The sequence below is a fragment of the Eurosta solidaginis genome, unplaced genomic scaffold, assembly GCF_040869045.1.
Source record: "Eurosta solidaginis isolate ZX-2024a unplaced genomic scaffold, ASM4086904v1 ctg00000623.1, whole genome shotgun sequence".
NCBI classification, from domain to species: Eukaryota; Metazoa; Arthropoda; class Insecta; order Diptera; family Tephritidae; genus Eurosta; species Eurosta solidaginis.
This window is the reverse complement of record NW_027136883.1, coordinates 99330-117047: the sequence shown is the minus strand read 5'-3', so window position 1 is coordinate 117047 and position 17718 is coordinate 99330. Positions and strand designations below refer to the sequence as shown.

The window sequence follows — 17718 nt, the reverse complement described above, 5'->3', positions numbered from 1 at the left end:
GTAATATTTGGCTTTTTATTTTTTCATTTCTGCATTGCTTGTTTTTCCCTATACCTGCGGGAAGTGTGGTTGTTGTGTTTTTGGTAAGCCATTTAATTGACCGGATACCGGAATTGCAATGTCGTTGACACACTGAATTTCTATTTCGAAAGAGGTGTTTTATACGCCGTGTTAAAATGGGTTTATTTAGATTGGTTTATTTTTTTGTATATTAATTCAATTATTTTCTCTGTAACTTTGTGTATGGAAAAACAGGTAATGTAGTTTTTTGGGTACTTCTTTCCGTGAGTTCGGAGAACATGGACAATTCGCTTTTCGCTCATGGACTTGTAAGTCTGTCCTCTTCTAGAAAATCAAACCCCTGGAAGCCCAATAACTGCCTGTCTCCTTCTGTTTGCCAATAATTCAGTTGGCCAACTGTAGGTTTAAAAGAGGAAAAAGGGACAAAGCCACTGTACTGTAATTCCTAAAAGAAAATCAAAATTTGTCTACAAGGACTTCCAATATCGTCCACCAGGTCATGCAGATATGGACCTCAAAGAATAACAGCTCGCATCGGTAATTGTGAGGTATGCTGTCCACTAACTGAATAGCTGGTGCGACCAGCTACAAATTGTCTTTGAAGTTCTCTAATGGGAGTCCAAAGAAACTAGCATTTTCAACAAGGCTGGACCTTAAGAATGCTGCAGTTGGAAGTATAGGTTCCACATTATAATTGAAGGGATGGTTGGAGTCATGTGGGGACACACCCTACGCAGAAGATTAATGAAGTATGTGGGGGTTAATTCTGTATAAGTAAGATTTTATTACAGTATCCAGAATGAAACTGAGCTAGATTGACTCGTGTCTCTCTTGATAGTCTGCTTTCTTCTCCTGCAATAGTTGGCTAATATAAATTGATAACCTGGTTAGCCGGGCGCGACTCAGCGAAGGTATTTAGCGACTTAGTCTGTTGATTATACTAAGGGCTTCCTTATGCTTATCTGGATCAAAAGGGTGAGTGGGTAGATGCCGGGTGTTTATAGAGATGTTTCCTTATCCCTCTTTTGTAGGCGGGACTAGATCAAGCTGTTGTTTGCAGGGATGTCCTGGTCGGCATATTAAAAGAGCGATTATTTAGTTAGAAATACAATCCCCGTAGGTGATCTGAGGTATTCAAGGTATAAATCACTTATCTGTCTCGCCTTCACTTACGTGAATACTATTGAGCAGGGGGCGGTTTAGGCTACCGTTTCGAATATCGTCCTGAAAGTAAGGGTGGGTCCACTACCTTTATAAACATATCTCCGTACTCGCCGCCGCCGATGCCTGGAGACCCATAAACCTTTGAAAGAACTTTTCTCTCGAATACGTCCAGAGCCGCCTCAATAGATTCTGTCATGGTCCGTGCTTATGTATCATAAGGCAGGTCGGGTACGATGAGTGACATCTAGAGCACGATCTTCGTTTGCCGAGAGAGGACTTTACTTTTTAATTGCCTACTCGTTCCAAAGTAGCATTTGATTTTTAGATTGACGTTGTTGTTTGTGTTAATGCTTAAGCGACGTCATTTACTTTTTCAATCAGCCAATTCACGGGGCTTACTGAGCGAGAAACTAATCTTGGAGGCATTTTAACTCCTTTTTCGTTCAAGGCTGCTCGAATTTAAGTTTCAACGCCAGAGTAATGATGGTAGTGTGTGAAAACAGCGTGGGCGATTCTGTCCGAACGAATGTTAGTACCTAAATGGGATGCCGATTCCTCTTAAGCGGCTCTTGCGCTGGCCGTACCACATCAGGCTACCGCTGTGTCTGAATGTTGCATTTGCCACTTCAGCCACTTATCGGTTTATGGTATCCAGTTGGTAAAATATTTTCCTTTATTCGAGCACTAACCAAGCATTTTAGTGTGAAGGTGGTACAGTGCAGCGAAAAAGCCAGCCTCCTAAGATTAGTCTTGTTTCAACGAGTGCATCGACGCAGATGCAACCATCTGTACGTCAATGTTTCTGATTCACGCTCCCTCTCCTAATTCCCGCTGTTGTTTGCTCGGTACTCAACCGTTTCCCCACACATTGTCCAAACGTTAACGTTCCGAGCATCTTCCTCCTGCCAGCTGCTGTTAGTCTGAATGTTCGCTGCGCTACTCTGATTGATCATACCACTGGCCAGCTGATGCCATCCGCCTACTCTCCCCTCAAAACTTCTCTTGGTCCCATACTTGTTCGGTATATCACAGAAAACGTATGCCCCACTGATAAGGCATCTTGTTTTTGTAGACCTATATCTTGCTACGTAAAGCCGCTGTCCTCGCAAAACTTCAGGCCGTCTGTGTGTGTATTTCAGATTATTATTGAGATATTTTATTCAGTTGAGGTTTATGAAACCTCCACTTGACCCTGGATTTACTGAGCGCTACAAAAGCACCCTCCGACTTCAAATGAGGGGCGCTACAAAACCAAACTCCAAGGGACGCTTTGGGCCTGTAGAGGAAGCACATAACCCCAAACTACGGCTTTCACGCTGATTTGAGTTACTGGGGCAAAATAAACACAATAAATTAAACATGGCGTTCAAATCCTGTCAAAGCGGAAATACTGAAGTGCAGTCACAGTTAAAAATCACATTCCCGAATGAGATGAACGACTGATGATAGTTGCCTGGCATAAGTGTTTTTATTAGTTTTTTTTATATCCATAAAGAATTGCGAAAAAATACAGTGTTGACATAGCCAAACCTAATTTAATCGCATTTTAAACATTGCCAAAAAAGGCAACGCATTCATCGCATATTTGCATGCCACATAAACTAACACAAACGTACTTACGTAGATACCTTGCAAAAAATGTTATTAGTCCTGGCTGAATGCGGAGGAATCGCGACTATAGCCAGTTCTGCTCGTTTCGAGTTCGAGTGATTTCTTTTGTTTGAGCATGTCCTTTGGGGAGTCTAATTGTACCTATTTATGCCAGAATGGGAAGTGTTGGACTGTTCTTTTTTCTATAGCTTTGCGGGTTCTATCGGACAGGTCCTTTTTCTATACTTCGTTATACTCCTACGGGTATTGTTTGTCGGGATCTCTTTCTTTCCCAGGAGTACTATCGGGCAGACCCTTTTCGTACCTCTAAGTGTAGTATCGACAAAATCCTCTTTTTTCATCTATGGGTACGGTAGTACAGATCTCTTTCCACCGGGATTACTTACACATTAAAAACTCTTTAAAATTAAAAAAAAATAAGTGCAAAAAAACAAGTGCCGAAGACTTCATACCTTTCATGAATGGAGCTGAATAATAATCTTATCCCATTCGGAATATCCAAATAATCGACTGTATAAGGTATGAAACATATTGTGAACAGATGTACATACATACCTTAGCGATTTTTAAGATAAATATAAAATAAAATAATATGTAGGAAGTTTGTGTGAGGATGCAAAGTTTCACGTTTTTTGTGGTCTGCATGAAATAGCTATGACAATAAATCACTTATCTCAACAATATATAACGTAAGCGTAAGTATTTATATGGGATATATAATATATATACCACCGATCTCTATGATTTTTTCAGACAATAATATATGCTATATATGTGAAATTTGGTGAAATTTGAAGGTTCTAGCTGTTAGAATGGGACAGAAATTACGAAAAGTTTCTTATCTGAACAATCGGTTGTATGGGATATATACTATATATACCACCGATCTATAAAATTTTTCAGACAACAATGAATGCGTTATATCTAAGCAGTCGGTGAAATTTAAAGCCCGCTCACCGAATTTTATCAATATATCTCAAAAATTGAGGGACTAGTTTACATACAAACAGACAGACGGACATGGCTTAGTCAACTAATCTCTTCACCCTGATCATTTCGGTATACTTATTGGTGAGTCTATCTATTTTCCTTTAAGGACCTACAGTTTTGAGATTCTTGACGAAGTTAATATACCATTTCATTTTCATGAAATATATAAAAATCAAGGAATTGTATAACGAAAACTGTAGGCCAATCTTTTCAGTCTGTGGAGAGTGGTAAAAATAGAAAATATTTCACGTTCTTTACTTTTTCAGTTGTTTCATGACAGTGAAAATCCCTCTTATGCATTAGAAACGCCTACATAAATTTCAGATTGCCTAGTCCCATCTGTACCCAAAAGTGACTAGAGGGAATCAAATATACCCCACTGTAGACATAAGAATGACAGACCACATGCTTTTTTGCAGGGTATTCGCACATACATATGGAGAATTTCGAAGAGTCGATAGATTCGAGTATTATTATCTACAAAATCTAAGGGCGGTCGATGAGCGACGATAGAAAAAATGCCAAAATTGTTGCTACATAAAATAAAAAAGCCAACAGCAAATAAGAAAATAGAAGAAGAACAAAAGCAAAATTGCAAATAAAAATGTGCAAAAATGAGCAATGCAAAAGTATAAGGGTTAAAAGGCATATAACAAATGCATACAATGACTTCGAAAAAGATGCGCTGTTGGTAAAGAGTTTCGAAAGGGCACTTTGAACTTATTGGACGCAAAAATGTGTAACTCATTCACACACACACACACATTGAACTGTTGTGTGTATGTGTATGTTTGTTTGTTGCCATCGCAATTGATTTAGTGCACTTTTGTTTGCCAAAAATTAATTGAGTTGATGACAAGTGCAATTGATTTATGCGGGACGCAAATGAATTTGCTACTCTACTCGATTCACACTTACAAACAGACAAAAAGGCCACAAGTCATGCACTTTTTAGTCGTATTTTTAGTAACGGTCTGTTACGACTGTTGGTGATAATGTTACTATTCCAAGAGGCGACTAAAATACCAAATTGATTCAAGGGGTTGTGCACCGCAATATATAGCTCCTCCAACCCAATTTTCAATCTCACCTACTCGTGGAGAATCCTGTTTCATTATTAGCCGAGGCTCTGGCCACCTCGAACTCCTGATGGATCTAGCGGCTGGGAGGGCGGGATGGCCTAGAAGGTTTCATTTGGTCATACCAAATCGTTCCCGAGATGGTCGAGCTGGTATCTATGATGCTTGTTACCGGAACGTATCAGATCTGCAACCGCAAAAGGACCATCAACATCGATAACACTCCCCAAGGCCTTCGGGGAGTGTCATTATCGCTGCAACAACGACAGTATCAACAGTCGTAGAAGCAATGGAGCGGAATACCGGGTGACATCTGCTGAATATCAGGACTGCAACAGCGGCAGTCGCTACAGTGCACAGTGGTCGGTGCGAAATTAGGCGAGCTGATTACCTCCGCGATAACTGTGAGGACTTCTGTTAATATGGGATTCCTTGCTGGGCGACCTCCTCTATATTTTTACGCTATGTAGGAGGTGCTAATGGACAACGGTAGCACCTGGTGCCCACGCAACTGCGGCCGTGAGCAGAGTTGGGAAAAATGGGTCATGAAGTCACTTCACCTGAGTAGTACGACGGAGAATTAATAGCGTAATAGTTTCGGCTCCACCGTCCATGCAAGGTGATGGGTGCTTCGTAGCTAGCTCACATAAGTAGGTAAATAAGCATTAAGGACGAGCTGCAATTTTATCGAGAGTGATGTCAACTCCGAGCAAAATGGGTTAAATACGTATATAACTGTAGTTCTTATTAATCCAAAAAGGATTTTCTCTCGTCTCAGTCGTTGATACGATAATACCAGGTGAAAAAATCGATGTTTTCCAAAAACAAAACTATCGATACTATCCACAGTGTCATCGATAGTTCTGCAACTCTGATCTAGGGGTTCAAATCCTACCGGCTTTCCAAGAGTTATGGCTTCGTTGATGGGCACCCCTGCCTCTATGAACCCCGCGCTACCTAGTGTGATCCAACCTAAAATCGGCGCTGAGCTCGAGTGGGTAGGCAAGTCCGGAGGAGTGGGAGATGACGTGCTTAAAGAGTATAGCTATTTTAATCTATATATATATTCGCTGCATATTAGGTAATCTTAGAAAGTCAACGCCCCTCGATTCAAATCTCATAAGCGCATATTATTTCCTAAGTGCTAAGTAATGCGCTCGTCTTTGCCTTAACTGGTAGGCTGGATATCTTTCTTTGTTTATAGCCCTTTAAAAGCTATCACTGAGATTTATTGCCTAATATTTTTTAAAATTGTTATTTTGCCACCAAAACAGGTTTCGGGAGTAGTAAATCTCGCGTCTGGTCTGCTTTCTTGAATTAACATTATGTAAACTTAATATAAGGCTGTGCAAATGAATTTTATTCCTCAAAATTTAAACCAGAAATACATACCTTGTCCTGACCTTATATTTTTGGGCTCATGCAGTGACTATTTCCAAAACCAACTCTAAATTATTTCAGAACTGCTAGAGGATAATTTTTGGGTCTTTTCGAGACTTTTTTTTAGTTATAGTTAAACATTTCGGGATTATTTTCACGATTAGTTCGGGATCAATTATTTTGAGAACGTCATAGAACCATCTAGATATCATTGCGGAGCCATTTCGAAATAATTAAGGGATTACGTTAGCGTATAAACTTTGGAAATATTTAGCAGGGTTCGTAAAAAATTCATTTGAAAAAAAAATTCATGAATACGAAAAATTATGGGCTTGTTATTAGTATCACTAATTATCCACTTGTTATCGATAGCCACTCTTGTCGAAGAGAAATCAGTGTACTATTTGCTGATTATCGAAAAATTATCGACTTGATATCGAAAAAAATCGACTTTTTGTTGAAAAATTATTAAAAAATAAAATTTAAAGATCTTCGATTTGTTATGGAAAAAATATGGTTTTTTTTATCGAAACAAATCGATTTCTTGTCGAAAAATATCGACTTTTTTTTGAACAAATTGGTAAGCTTTCGATAAAATATCGATATATTTTCGATAACCTTTTGATTAAAAACCTATTAGTATATTCAATACAAAACCCTTTACAAATGTTATTGAAAATTTATCAATCTGTTGTCGAAAAAATATCGATTTTTATCGAAAAAAATCGATTTCTTGTCGAAAAATATTGATTTGTTTTCGAAAAACCATCCATTTGTTATTGTAAAAATAACAAATCGCTAACCTTTCGATAAAATGTCGATATATTTTTGAAAACATTTTGATAAAAAATCATTATATTCAATAAAAACCGTTTACAAATGTTTGTGCCTCAAGCGCGTGCTTGTAATGTGGTATTTATGTAGGAAGCGGAAAGAAACAGGAGTTAAATATGTCATACTAATTATGTTAAATAATTCGCTTTTTCTGATAGTGCATTAACCGCCGTCCGTTTTTGCTTATGTTTGTAAAAACTTTAAATAACAATTTTCCGCTTAATTTTGCTTGCGCAGCTCTTTGTTTGTTTATAACATTGTAAAGCAGCAATTTATAACACTTTTCATTTATTGTACTGAAATGTAGACATTTTAAATACCCGCTGACATATGTATGTATGTGTGTATATGTACGTTTGTGCGATGACGGTAAATTTAAGTTTGCAATATTATTAAGTTAATTTATTTTTTTTTGTTTTTGTGCAAATTTAATCAGCTCATGAGAGCGCATATTAGTCAATTACAATTCATGAATAATTAAATTTCAAACATCAAAACAATGATGAGGCGTTGTCTGATGAGGGCGTAAGGGGGGGTTGGGTTCATAAGCTTAAGTAATTTTTTCGCGCAAATACTGTAAAAGTCGCACATTTTTAGGGTTTGTTTGGGGAAGTTATTCAATTTCATACTGCCCTTACAGTGGAATTGCCCCTTCCAACATCAAATCACACCTGTTATTATTAACTCATACACCTGCCGCATTATGTCACACTGGCAACCTATTAATGGCCTACCGCTAATCGAGTGGTCGAGCAAATAATTAACTACATCATATTTTGCTCACTTAATTATTGTTGTATTTGTGTTGGTAATAATAGCATTAACCCACAAAGATTGGTGGCTTGTACTCACTCGATAGCCTAAAATAGCACAACACGTGTTTGCACTCAGCGAGAGTTCAATGCATTGATTACTTGACACCCTTTAGGAAATCGAACGTGAATTCGCACGCCACAACAATCAGCTGTTCGGACAAGGTCGAGAAATGGACGGAGCGGTAATCATAGCAGTTGACTTTAACTTCAGAGCTATTGAGCAGGGGACGATTTATGCATGAGGAAGACGGGTACAGGACATGTCCGCTAGACTAGGACTAATAGACATAAACTCTGGCTAATCGTCGACCTTCAGCAGACTAGGCTGCGAAAAAACAATACCAGATATCATGGTGGAGTCGGAGAGCATTTCTGGAATCATACAAGTGTGGAATATGCTTGAAGACTTTACTGGCAGCGATCACCAGTACATCGTTTTTCTAAGGGGGGCCAGAAGAATCCAATTAGAGGCACCCAAAGATGGAAAGTAGCGAATCAAAGCAATTTCGTCTCATTAAGTACTGAAGAGCGTATAAAAACTACCTCGTTAGGCGTCAAACAAGCATCCATAAAATTAATGCCAATCCTACCAAATAAACAGAAGAAATAACAGAGATAAGGTGAAACTACTTAAGCCTGAGGCGAGTATATACAATAAACAGAGGGTTGGGGCAAGCTAATGCTGAAGCAGAGTCATGCAAGAAAAGGAAAAATCGCATAAGGGCCGCTATTACTTACAGCAAGAACCGGAAAGAGGAGGATCTTGGAAAAGTTGTTAACAGGGGGGCTGGGTTACAAAATATTACTGAAAAAGATATGGGTAAGGATGCCGAGTCCGAAGTTAAATACGACTGAAGTGGATAACATAGTAAAAGCCCCCTTTTCCACTCACCAAATAAGGGAATTTGGTAACATTTCGAAGAAACTTCGAATACAGCCTCACTTCAGCATTTATTCCGGGGCTATATCACAAGAGATTTGGCTTTGGATTTTTCCATCTTCATATAGACGTATGGTAAATTATTTGATACTGGAACCTGTTCTCCCGAATAACTATAACTCAGAGATGGCGCATTCAATCAGTTTATTTATATTATAAGAATTGTTATCAGCTGGATGCTGAACACCACGAGTCTCTGTATATAAAACCCGTAATTAACGGCTTGGTTTTTCTCCCGACAAATCCGAAACCATTCTTCATGCCTTGCTTCAACTACAAGGAATTGAAAAATATCGAAAGACCGACGTTCGCTTTAAGCCGTTGAGTCTCACTTTTGTTTAAAAATGCTCAAAGTAACATACGAAAGATTGGGGAAACAGTGCGGCCGCACAACTTCACAACCCTACCCTTTTAAGCTCCGCTTTGGTTAAAGAAGGTGGTGTGGCCTCAACAAAGATTTGGACTTAAATTTTATAAATACTGTCACACAGATAGAAATTGCCGCAGTGAAATCAACAGTTTCATACAATTGCCTTTAAACTGCCAAAATTCTGTTGACCTAATCAAATTTTCGTTCCGTCAAAACAACAGCAGTTGTTGTAAAAAACGATAATAGATCTGTTAATCTTTACGTGACAAAACTCGGTACGGCGATCAGAGTTTCGGTTGATCAAACTAAATTTATTGTTAAATCAAAAGACTCATGCAGCAAATGAACTGCAAAAAGGAACAGTCATTTTAAAATTGTTGATTCATCGGTACGGCTGACAGAGTTTTGCTTGATCAAATGAAATTAAGGTGTTGTTAAAACAACTGCGCTCCTTTGTTGAATGAACAGTCATAGCTTTGTTGATCTTCATTTGGAAAAAGTTGGCAGTATCTGCAGAGAGAGACAGTTCACTTTACTAAATATAATAAATTTGTAATGTGAATCTCATTGCCAGGTCTTAAGGCTTTTTCCAGTAAAATTTGTCCTACAGGGAGCGCAAATATTGTATGGAGAATTTAATAAGCACTTAATACTTAGTATTAATAACATGAAAAAGGCGAGAGAGCTGCTTTATGAATTTTGCTGCAGTACATTGCTGTTAAGACGAGAAAATAACAAGTGAGTATAGACCTGGGCATGAGTGATGTTAAAAAGTGTGAGTGAGGGCGGCAGATTTATTGTGTCGGTACGAGCAGCAGTAACCCAATTTAAAGTACATTTTTATTAGGCATGATTAAGAAAAGTATATAAGGTGAACAGAGAAGTGAGTGGCAGAGAAACGGATAGAGTTACAAGGGACTCATTATTATTATACCTATCTGTGCTTAATGCTCGTGGTATTTTTACTTACATACAATTAATAAGATGAAAAATTAATCTGGGTCAGATAGAATCACACACCGATGGGTACATACTTTTCAAAAGGAGGAGGCCCCACGCTCCCTTGGACAATATGTCAACTATATCTTGTAAAACAGGTTTACGGGCTTTGGCGAAAAAAACTACATTTTGTTTTGAGGAAAAAAGGGTACATACGCTCCCTGATTGATTGATTTATAAGCGTTAAACGAACTCTCCACAAGTTATTTTGGCAGTGGTATCTGTTAAGATGGGCTTTTGGCGGATGTACATAGATCCAACTTGGAAACGATTTGATAAGACCACAAAACTTATCATCCTATTCACAACCCCTCCTTCAGTGAAGAGCTTCGGGCGCCAAAGTCCCGCTTTGAAGCGTAATATGAGAACAATGTAACGTGGTAGAGTTGACATGAGCGAAATCAGACAGGAACTCAATTAATGGGAAAGGAAAAGAACGGAGGCGAAGTGAAAGGAAAGGAACAAAGAAAGAAGGAGAATATAATGGAAAGACTAGAAGTCAGAGACGAAGTGCCAACCGTAACCAATTGGCGTGTTATCAATTTGTTATCGAAATGTGGCTGCTTGTTATCGATGAGTTACCAGTTTATTATAGGTGTGTTATCGACGGTATATAGACGTGCGATCGATAACTTATCGAAACGCTATAAACTTGCTGTCGATAACAAAGATGTATGAGTTACTGATTTTCATCGACAAGTTATTGTTATATTATCCTAAAGTTATCGGATATTTATCGAAAAATTATTAACATGTTTTCTAAAAGTTTAAAAAAGGTTAGCAATTTCTAATCAAAAAGTTATGAATTTATGGGCGAGAAGGGTTTTTATCATTGAGTTACTGTTAAGTTATAAAAAGTTATCGATTTGGTATCGGAATGTTAACAATTTGTTACCGACGTGTTGAAGATTTTTTATAAAAAAAATCGATTTGCTATCGCAAAGTTATCTTTTTATGATCGAGAATTTATAAATATATTAGCGTGAAATTATCGATAAGTTATCAAAAAGTTATCAATTTAGTATCGAAGTGTTACCAATTTATCATCGGCGTTTTATCGATATATTTTCGAAAAGTTATCGATTTCTTTTAAAAAGTTAGAGATTTGTTATAAAGAAGCTATCGATTTTTGCGGGGTGTTACCAACTTGTTAGTGGCTTGTGGTCGATTGGTTTGTTATAAGACAGAAAGTTATAAAAATTAACTCTAAAATCGATGACACATCGCCGATAACAAAGCAATAACCGATAACATACTGCTTCTTCGCATTTTCTTTATATCAACTTTCCGATTCTATTTCCAACAACTTGCGCAAATAGTTACAAAAAACAACAAAAACCTGGAACTAAAAAAGTTGCAGCGGGGTATAAATTTTGCAAAACCTCAACCCTCTTATTAATAATTTGTTTCGGGAGCAAAATATTTTATTTTGATTTGCATTTTTGCACGCAAGTATGTGTGTATGTAAACATATTTAATTATTTATTATGTTACTTTATATGGAAGACGCATCGTAAGAGAGTGAACGCTATGATGAGTGAATGTTCAATGTTATTAGTCGTGAACGAGCGGCCCAAGCGTGACAATTCGATGAACGGCGTCGTTAACCGATGAAGTAAAAACAAAAAACGCGCATAAAAATCACGAAATTACAAAAACAACAGCAATACATAAAAACAAAATATATAGTCCGTTGAATTTATAGAATTTTTTGAATAATTTTGAAAACGTGCAAAACGCTCTTTATTATAAAAATCACGTAATTGTTGATATTGTTAAAACAAAATAATTAAATTCTAAAGTTTAAAACATTTTTGCCGTTTAAGGCATATTTTTTAATTCAGTTAAAGCAGCAATGTGTAAATTACAACAACAAAGTTACAAACCGCACTACACCTCTTTGGCTATGAAAATTTTGTTGTTGGCATTTTGCGCCTTTTTCTTAGTGACTGGGCCAATGTTTGCGGTGAGTATAAAAAAGTTTAATTTTATATTTAATAACAAATTTTTTTTTTTAATACAAATAATTTCAAGAGCGCAATTGAGTCACTAGAAGAGACCTCAGTTGGTAGCGATTCCGCAGAAGATTTCGAAGAGGGTTTCGCCGCCGCTACGCTACTCGCAAAAGATACAGTACTCCGCAAGAATCCAGCAAATATTGGTAATAAATTGAAGGATTTGTGGGAGCAAGTGCCCGAACATGAGCTCATTGGTGGCGATATCAAAAGGAAGTGAAGAAAGTGCAATAATAGGAAGGTAGTGAAATGTGCCGAAAGTGAGAAGCTGACAATGAAAGTTTGTGCAGCGCAAGAAAAATTCGAAAAGGCAATTGCAGTTCTGAAGCTAAATTGCTTATTTTATAAGTAAACATTGTGCTGTTCAAATTACTGTTAACTCTTTTAGAAAAAAATCTAAATCTTATCTAGCTAATAGCTTTGCACTGAGATTTTAAGTGATTTTGTTAAATTTGTTTTTATTTTTTTTTTTAATTAAAAATTTATTTACTTCTGTTGAAGTGGTTTAAGAAATTTTATAATTGTTAATGCATGTGAAATTATGTAATAATTTGTTATTTTAGTATTATTTACATTTCTAGCTCAAGCCATGAATTCTCAAAAGGAAAATGTAATGCATTTGAATAAATAAAATAATAATAAAATAAAAAACAAGTAAGAAAGGGACTATGTTCGGCTATGCTTCATATCCCTCATGAATGGGACTGTACGATAATATTATAAAGTTTCAAAAATTTCTAATATCGGATGTAAACAAAAAAACAGGTAAGAAAGTCTAAGTTCGAGTGAACCCGAACCTTAAATACCCAGCTGTGCACTTGAAACGCTGTTGTTGTTTGTTTTGTGTGGTTAATAGTGTATGGTTCTATTCTGAAGTAATTTTCGTTCAAAAGAAGCAAAAAGAATACAGACGCTGCCACTAATGAGCTTGAGCAGCTAAAAAAGCCAATACCAAATTTCATTAGCTTAGCTGTATTCGTTTTTGAATTATCTCATTTTTCTAAATTTTCGCTATCGAAAAAGTAGGCGTGGTTATCATCCGATTTTAAATACCAATCCATTCTGGGGCTAGATAAGCCCGTATGCATTATTTTAAGATATTTAATATTTGCTCAAGTTATCGTGTTAATGGACGGACATGGCTTAGTCAAATTTTTTTTCGATACCGATGATTTTGATATATGGAAGTCTATATAATATATATATTAGGGTGCGCCTTGGCTATATGGGAGAAAAAAAAATATAGCTTACAGGGCATAACACCCCCCAAAAGTTGCATTCGAGTATAATATTATGTTCTGCAAAAAATTTTGGCGATTGGATAATGTGAAGACGTGGCGTAACGAGGGTTAAGTTTGCAAGATTCATAAAAAATTTTTTAAAATCACAATATATTCAGTACTATTGAACCGATTTTCAAAACTTTGTTTGCATTGTATAGGTAATTAAATTACCTTTCATTTGAGGTACCACTGCTGTGGGTGCAAAACCGCGTATGTGCAAAATTTCAAATTTTATTATAAAAACAACCCTGGGCTACGCCATGCCAAGTCCTTCTGCGTAGTACATCCTTCTGCAAAGTTGCATTAGAGTATACATAATACATACACAGACATATATAAATATTCATAATCAGGAGCCATATGCAGGCATTGCATTGGCACACAATCCTACATGTATGTAACTCGCACAGCGGTGGCTGGCAGCATGCAATTAATCTGCTACCAATTCGACACCACGCTTAAGTACTTTTTCTCCGTGCCGAACTTTGGTTTAGCCGAAGCCAAATCGTGTCGCGAAACACCTGAACAGCTCGTCGGTAAAAAACTACTTAAGCGCGGCCAAAATGTAGGCATTTAAGCAGTAGTGAAATAAGTGATAAAGTGTTTAATAAAAATAAAAACTAAAAAGTGTTTAAAATTAGTGCAAGCTCCAAAGTGTCCAAAGAGATCAAAAATTGGGTACCAAAGAGATCAAAATATGTACCAAAAATCACTTTGGAGCTGCAAACTTGACTTATACAGACGTGATAATTATATAGTTTATCAAGAAGTTTAAAGTGTGCTACCTCGTGTAATTTAAATAAGACAATTAAATTAAATTAAGTTAAAAATGCAAACCAGGACACAAGAAAATTTATATCTCCTTGACTATGATGAAAGCCAAATTGTCGGTGCTAAGTTGCCATCCAACGAACAAGTTTTGCGTTTGCTTTTTTATAACCTTCGTAAAGTAAAATTAAGTCTCCGTGGTGCTGCTTACCTCGTTATTAAAGAAGTGGAAGTTTGTTGGGCTAAAGCACGAATACCAACGAAGAATGTGGACAAAAGTGTTTTAAAACTTGGAGGCTTGTATCAGGAATGGAAGGGGCTCTAATCGCCGGACAACAATGCAGGAATATCGGGAGCAAGATTTTGTTGCAACTTTTAATAACCTTTTTGACATTGCCCACGCTGATGCCCTACAACTAGTTACGATTGAGGAAGATAAATTATTTCATCTAAGCCAAAGGCAGGAAGGGAGACCCGGTTCAATGATTGGTTCAGATCGCGTCTTGTTGGAAAAAGAAAAGAGGAAACTCCTTCGCGAAGCTGTAGGAAAACATAAAAGCGCCGAATATATTGCTAACATCCATGGTAAGATATATAATTTAATACGGTTCGAGTTTGACGTTGTTTAGCGTAAAAATTTTAGTTTCACAATGTTTTTATTGTTTGTGTCAAGTGTGTTGCAAAAAGTATAAATTTTTTTCTTTTTGTTTTGTTGTTTAATAGGCGAGTATAAAAATCCCGAATGCACGTTAACTGAAGATGAAAGTAGTGAAAATGAGCAAGATGATGAAGATTTATCCAAAGATTTCGACGATTTGCCGGGTCCCAGTAATGTAAAGAAAAGTCGGGCGCGAATCAACTTTATTACACCCGAGCTTGTCACAGTTCTGGATAAATGCAAAGTAAGTGATCGTGATGCGGTACGAATACTAATAGCGGTAAAGCTTTAAAACATGACGCTAACGACCTTATTATAAACGGAACCTCCCTTCGACGGTGTCGTTTTCGATATCGAGTTGAATCCGCCCAAAAAATTTATCGCGCCTTCAAAACCAGGAAATAACTGCAGTGGTCGTTCATTGGGATGGTAAAATTTTCCCATCTTTGATCAACTCAGAGAACGTTGATCGGCTACCGGTAGTGATATCATTCAATGGCACTGAACAATTGCTTGGAATCCCAGCTATTTCTGCATGCACGGGAAAGCAACAAGCGTCAGCCATATACAACTTGCTCAGCGAATGGGGCCTTCTTGAAAAAGTGCAAACCCTCTGCTGCGATACTACAGCGTCCAATATGGGACGTTTACAAGGGGCGTGTATAAGTTTAGAGCAAAAATTAGAGAGAGACCTTTTATATTTACCCTGCCGACATCACATTCTGGAAATAATTTTGCTGAGCATGTTTGAACAAAAAATGCAAGTGTCTTCTGGTCCTGGTGTTCAAATATTTCACAGATTTAAACAGAGTTGGCAGAAAATAAATCAAATGAATTTCAAATGTGGTGTTGAGGATAACTATGTGTGTGAAAGATACACTTGTGGACGCATCAGAAATTATAGAATTCGCCTTGCAGAATCTCAATGAAAATCAACCACTTTTTGTTGTTATATCGGCCTACTGATTTTAAGATCGCGGGTTCGAATCGAGGTCAAGGCCTAACAATAATTTTTTATCATTATTATTGTTATGATAAATTTTTTCTTAATTGAAAAAATTTTTAAATTAGAATAGAAGAAAGAAAAAATTTTAGACAGCTGCCAAAGCTCGTTGTATAGATCCATTTCGGGAACTGCTAAATTCCTTCATCGGCAACGTTTAGGCGCCGCTGCTATAACCATTCAGCCATCTCAGCGGTTTTTTGTTTGTCTTCATTAATCCTAATTCTATTCTGTTTCGTGCCAATTGATATTCACAACACTGCGACATCTGTTGCAGAATGGCTGTGAAAATTGGACTTGTTTGTTGGCAATGCTGCCATAGTGTCATATTTTATTGACACTTTTTTCCCCGTGCTCTGGGATGTATTAACAATTTTTGTTGCTATATCGGCCTACTGATTTTAAGATCGCGGGTTCGAATCGAGCTCAAGGCCTAACAATAATTTTTTATCATTATTATTGTTATGATAAATTTTTTCATAATTGAAAAAATTTTTAAATTAGAATAGAAGAAAGAAAAAATTTTAGACAACTGCCAAAGCTCGTTGTATAGATCCATTTCGGGAACTGCTAAATTCTTTCATCGGCAACGTTTAGGCGCCGCTGCTATAACCATTCAGCCATCACAGCGGTTTTTTGTTTGTCTTCATTAATCCTACTTCTATTCTGTTTCGTGCTAATTGAAAATTATTGTTAGGCCTTGAGCTCGATTCGAACCCGCGATCTTAAAATCAGTAGGCCGATATAACAACAAAAATTGTTAATACATCCCAGAGCACGGGGAAAAAAGTGTCAATAAAATATGACACTATGGCAGCATTGCCAACAAATAAGTCCAATTTTCACAGCCATTCTGCAACAGATGTCGCAGTGTTGTGAATATCAATTGGCACGAAACAGAATAGAAGTAGGATTAATGAAGACAAACGAAAAACCGCTGTGATGGCTGAATGGTTATAGCAGCGGCGCCTAAACGTTGCCGATGAAGGAATTTAGCAGTTCCCGAAATGGATCTATACAACGAGCTTTGGCAGTTGTCTAAAATTTTTTCTTTCTTCTATTCTAATTTAAAAATTTTTTCAATTAAGAAAAAATTTAACATAACAATAATAATGATAAAAAATTATTGTTAGGCCTTGAGCTCGATTCGAACCCGCGATCTTAAAATCAACCACGAGAAGATTATAAAGAATTACTCCAGCTAGTTGTAGTTTTTCTTGGTGGTACGATATCCCAGTTCGTATTTCGGGCACCTGGAGCATTTCATCATTCCAGGTGGATGGCTAAGACAATTTATTGCTTAAAAATATTTTTGTGTCGGGAGGAGTTTAATTTAAGCAAATATGAGGAAGATGGAATTCGGGACATTTGTATATTCGTTCCAAAAGTTTATTGGAGAGCCTGGACAAGAGCACCCGTTTCTGCAGAAGCTCCGAGGCAAGATTTAGCTTTGATCAAGAACTTGTATGCTTACAGATACATAGATGAAAGGGCTAGTCAGGAACTGCTACGCAAATTTTGTGACCATTTATGGTATTTAACTGCAGAAGCTGCTGGATTTGCCTTTTTTGACCCACAAATCAACAATGACATAAAAAAAACGTATGGTGGCCGCTTTAAAAAATGTTAACGATACCGAGGAAAAAAAGTTGATAGTACCTTCACAGGATTATAGCCTATATTCCGACAAAAGTATTGAAGACTTCATTTCACAAAAAACCAAAACTTTCTTTAAAAGATTCGGTATACCAACAGATTTTTTAGCAAAAAATCCTACAGAATGGAAAG

The 17718-nt window shown here is 37.0% G+C and overlaps 1 protein-coding gene across 1 annotated transcript; it reads left to right on the top strand.

The window, feature by feature from the left end:
* Positions 1–14522: 14522 nt before the first annotated feature.
* On the top strand, positions 14523–15611 carry LOC137235637 (uncharacterized). Its single transcript, XM_067758532.1, has 2 exons — positions 14523–14854; positions 14993–15611. The coding sequence occupies exons 1-2, from the start codon at positions 14608–14610 to the stop codon at positions 15217–15219; spliced, it is 474 nt and encodes a 157-aa protein (XP_067614633.1). The 5' UTR covers positions 14523–14607; the 3' UTR covers positions 15220–15611.
* Positions 15612–17718: the final 2107 nt, after the last annotated feature.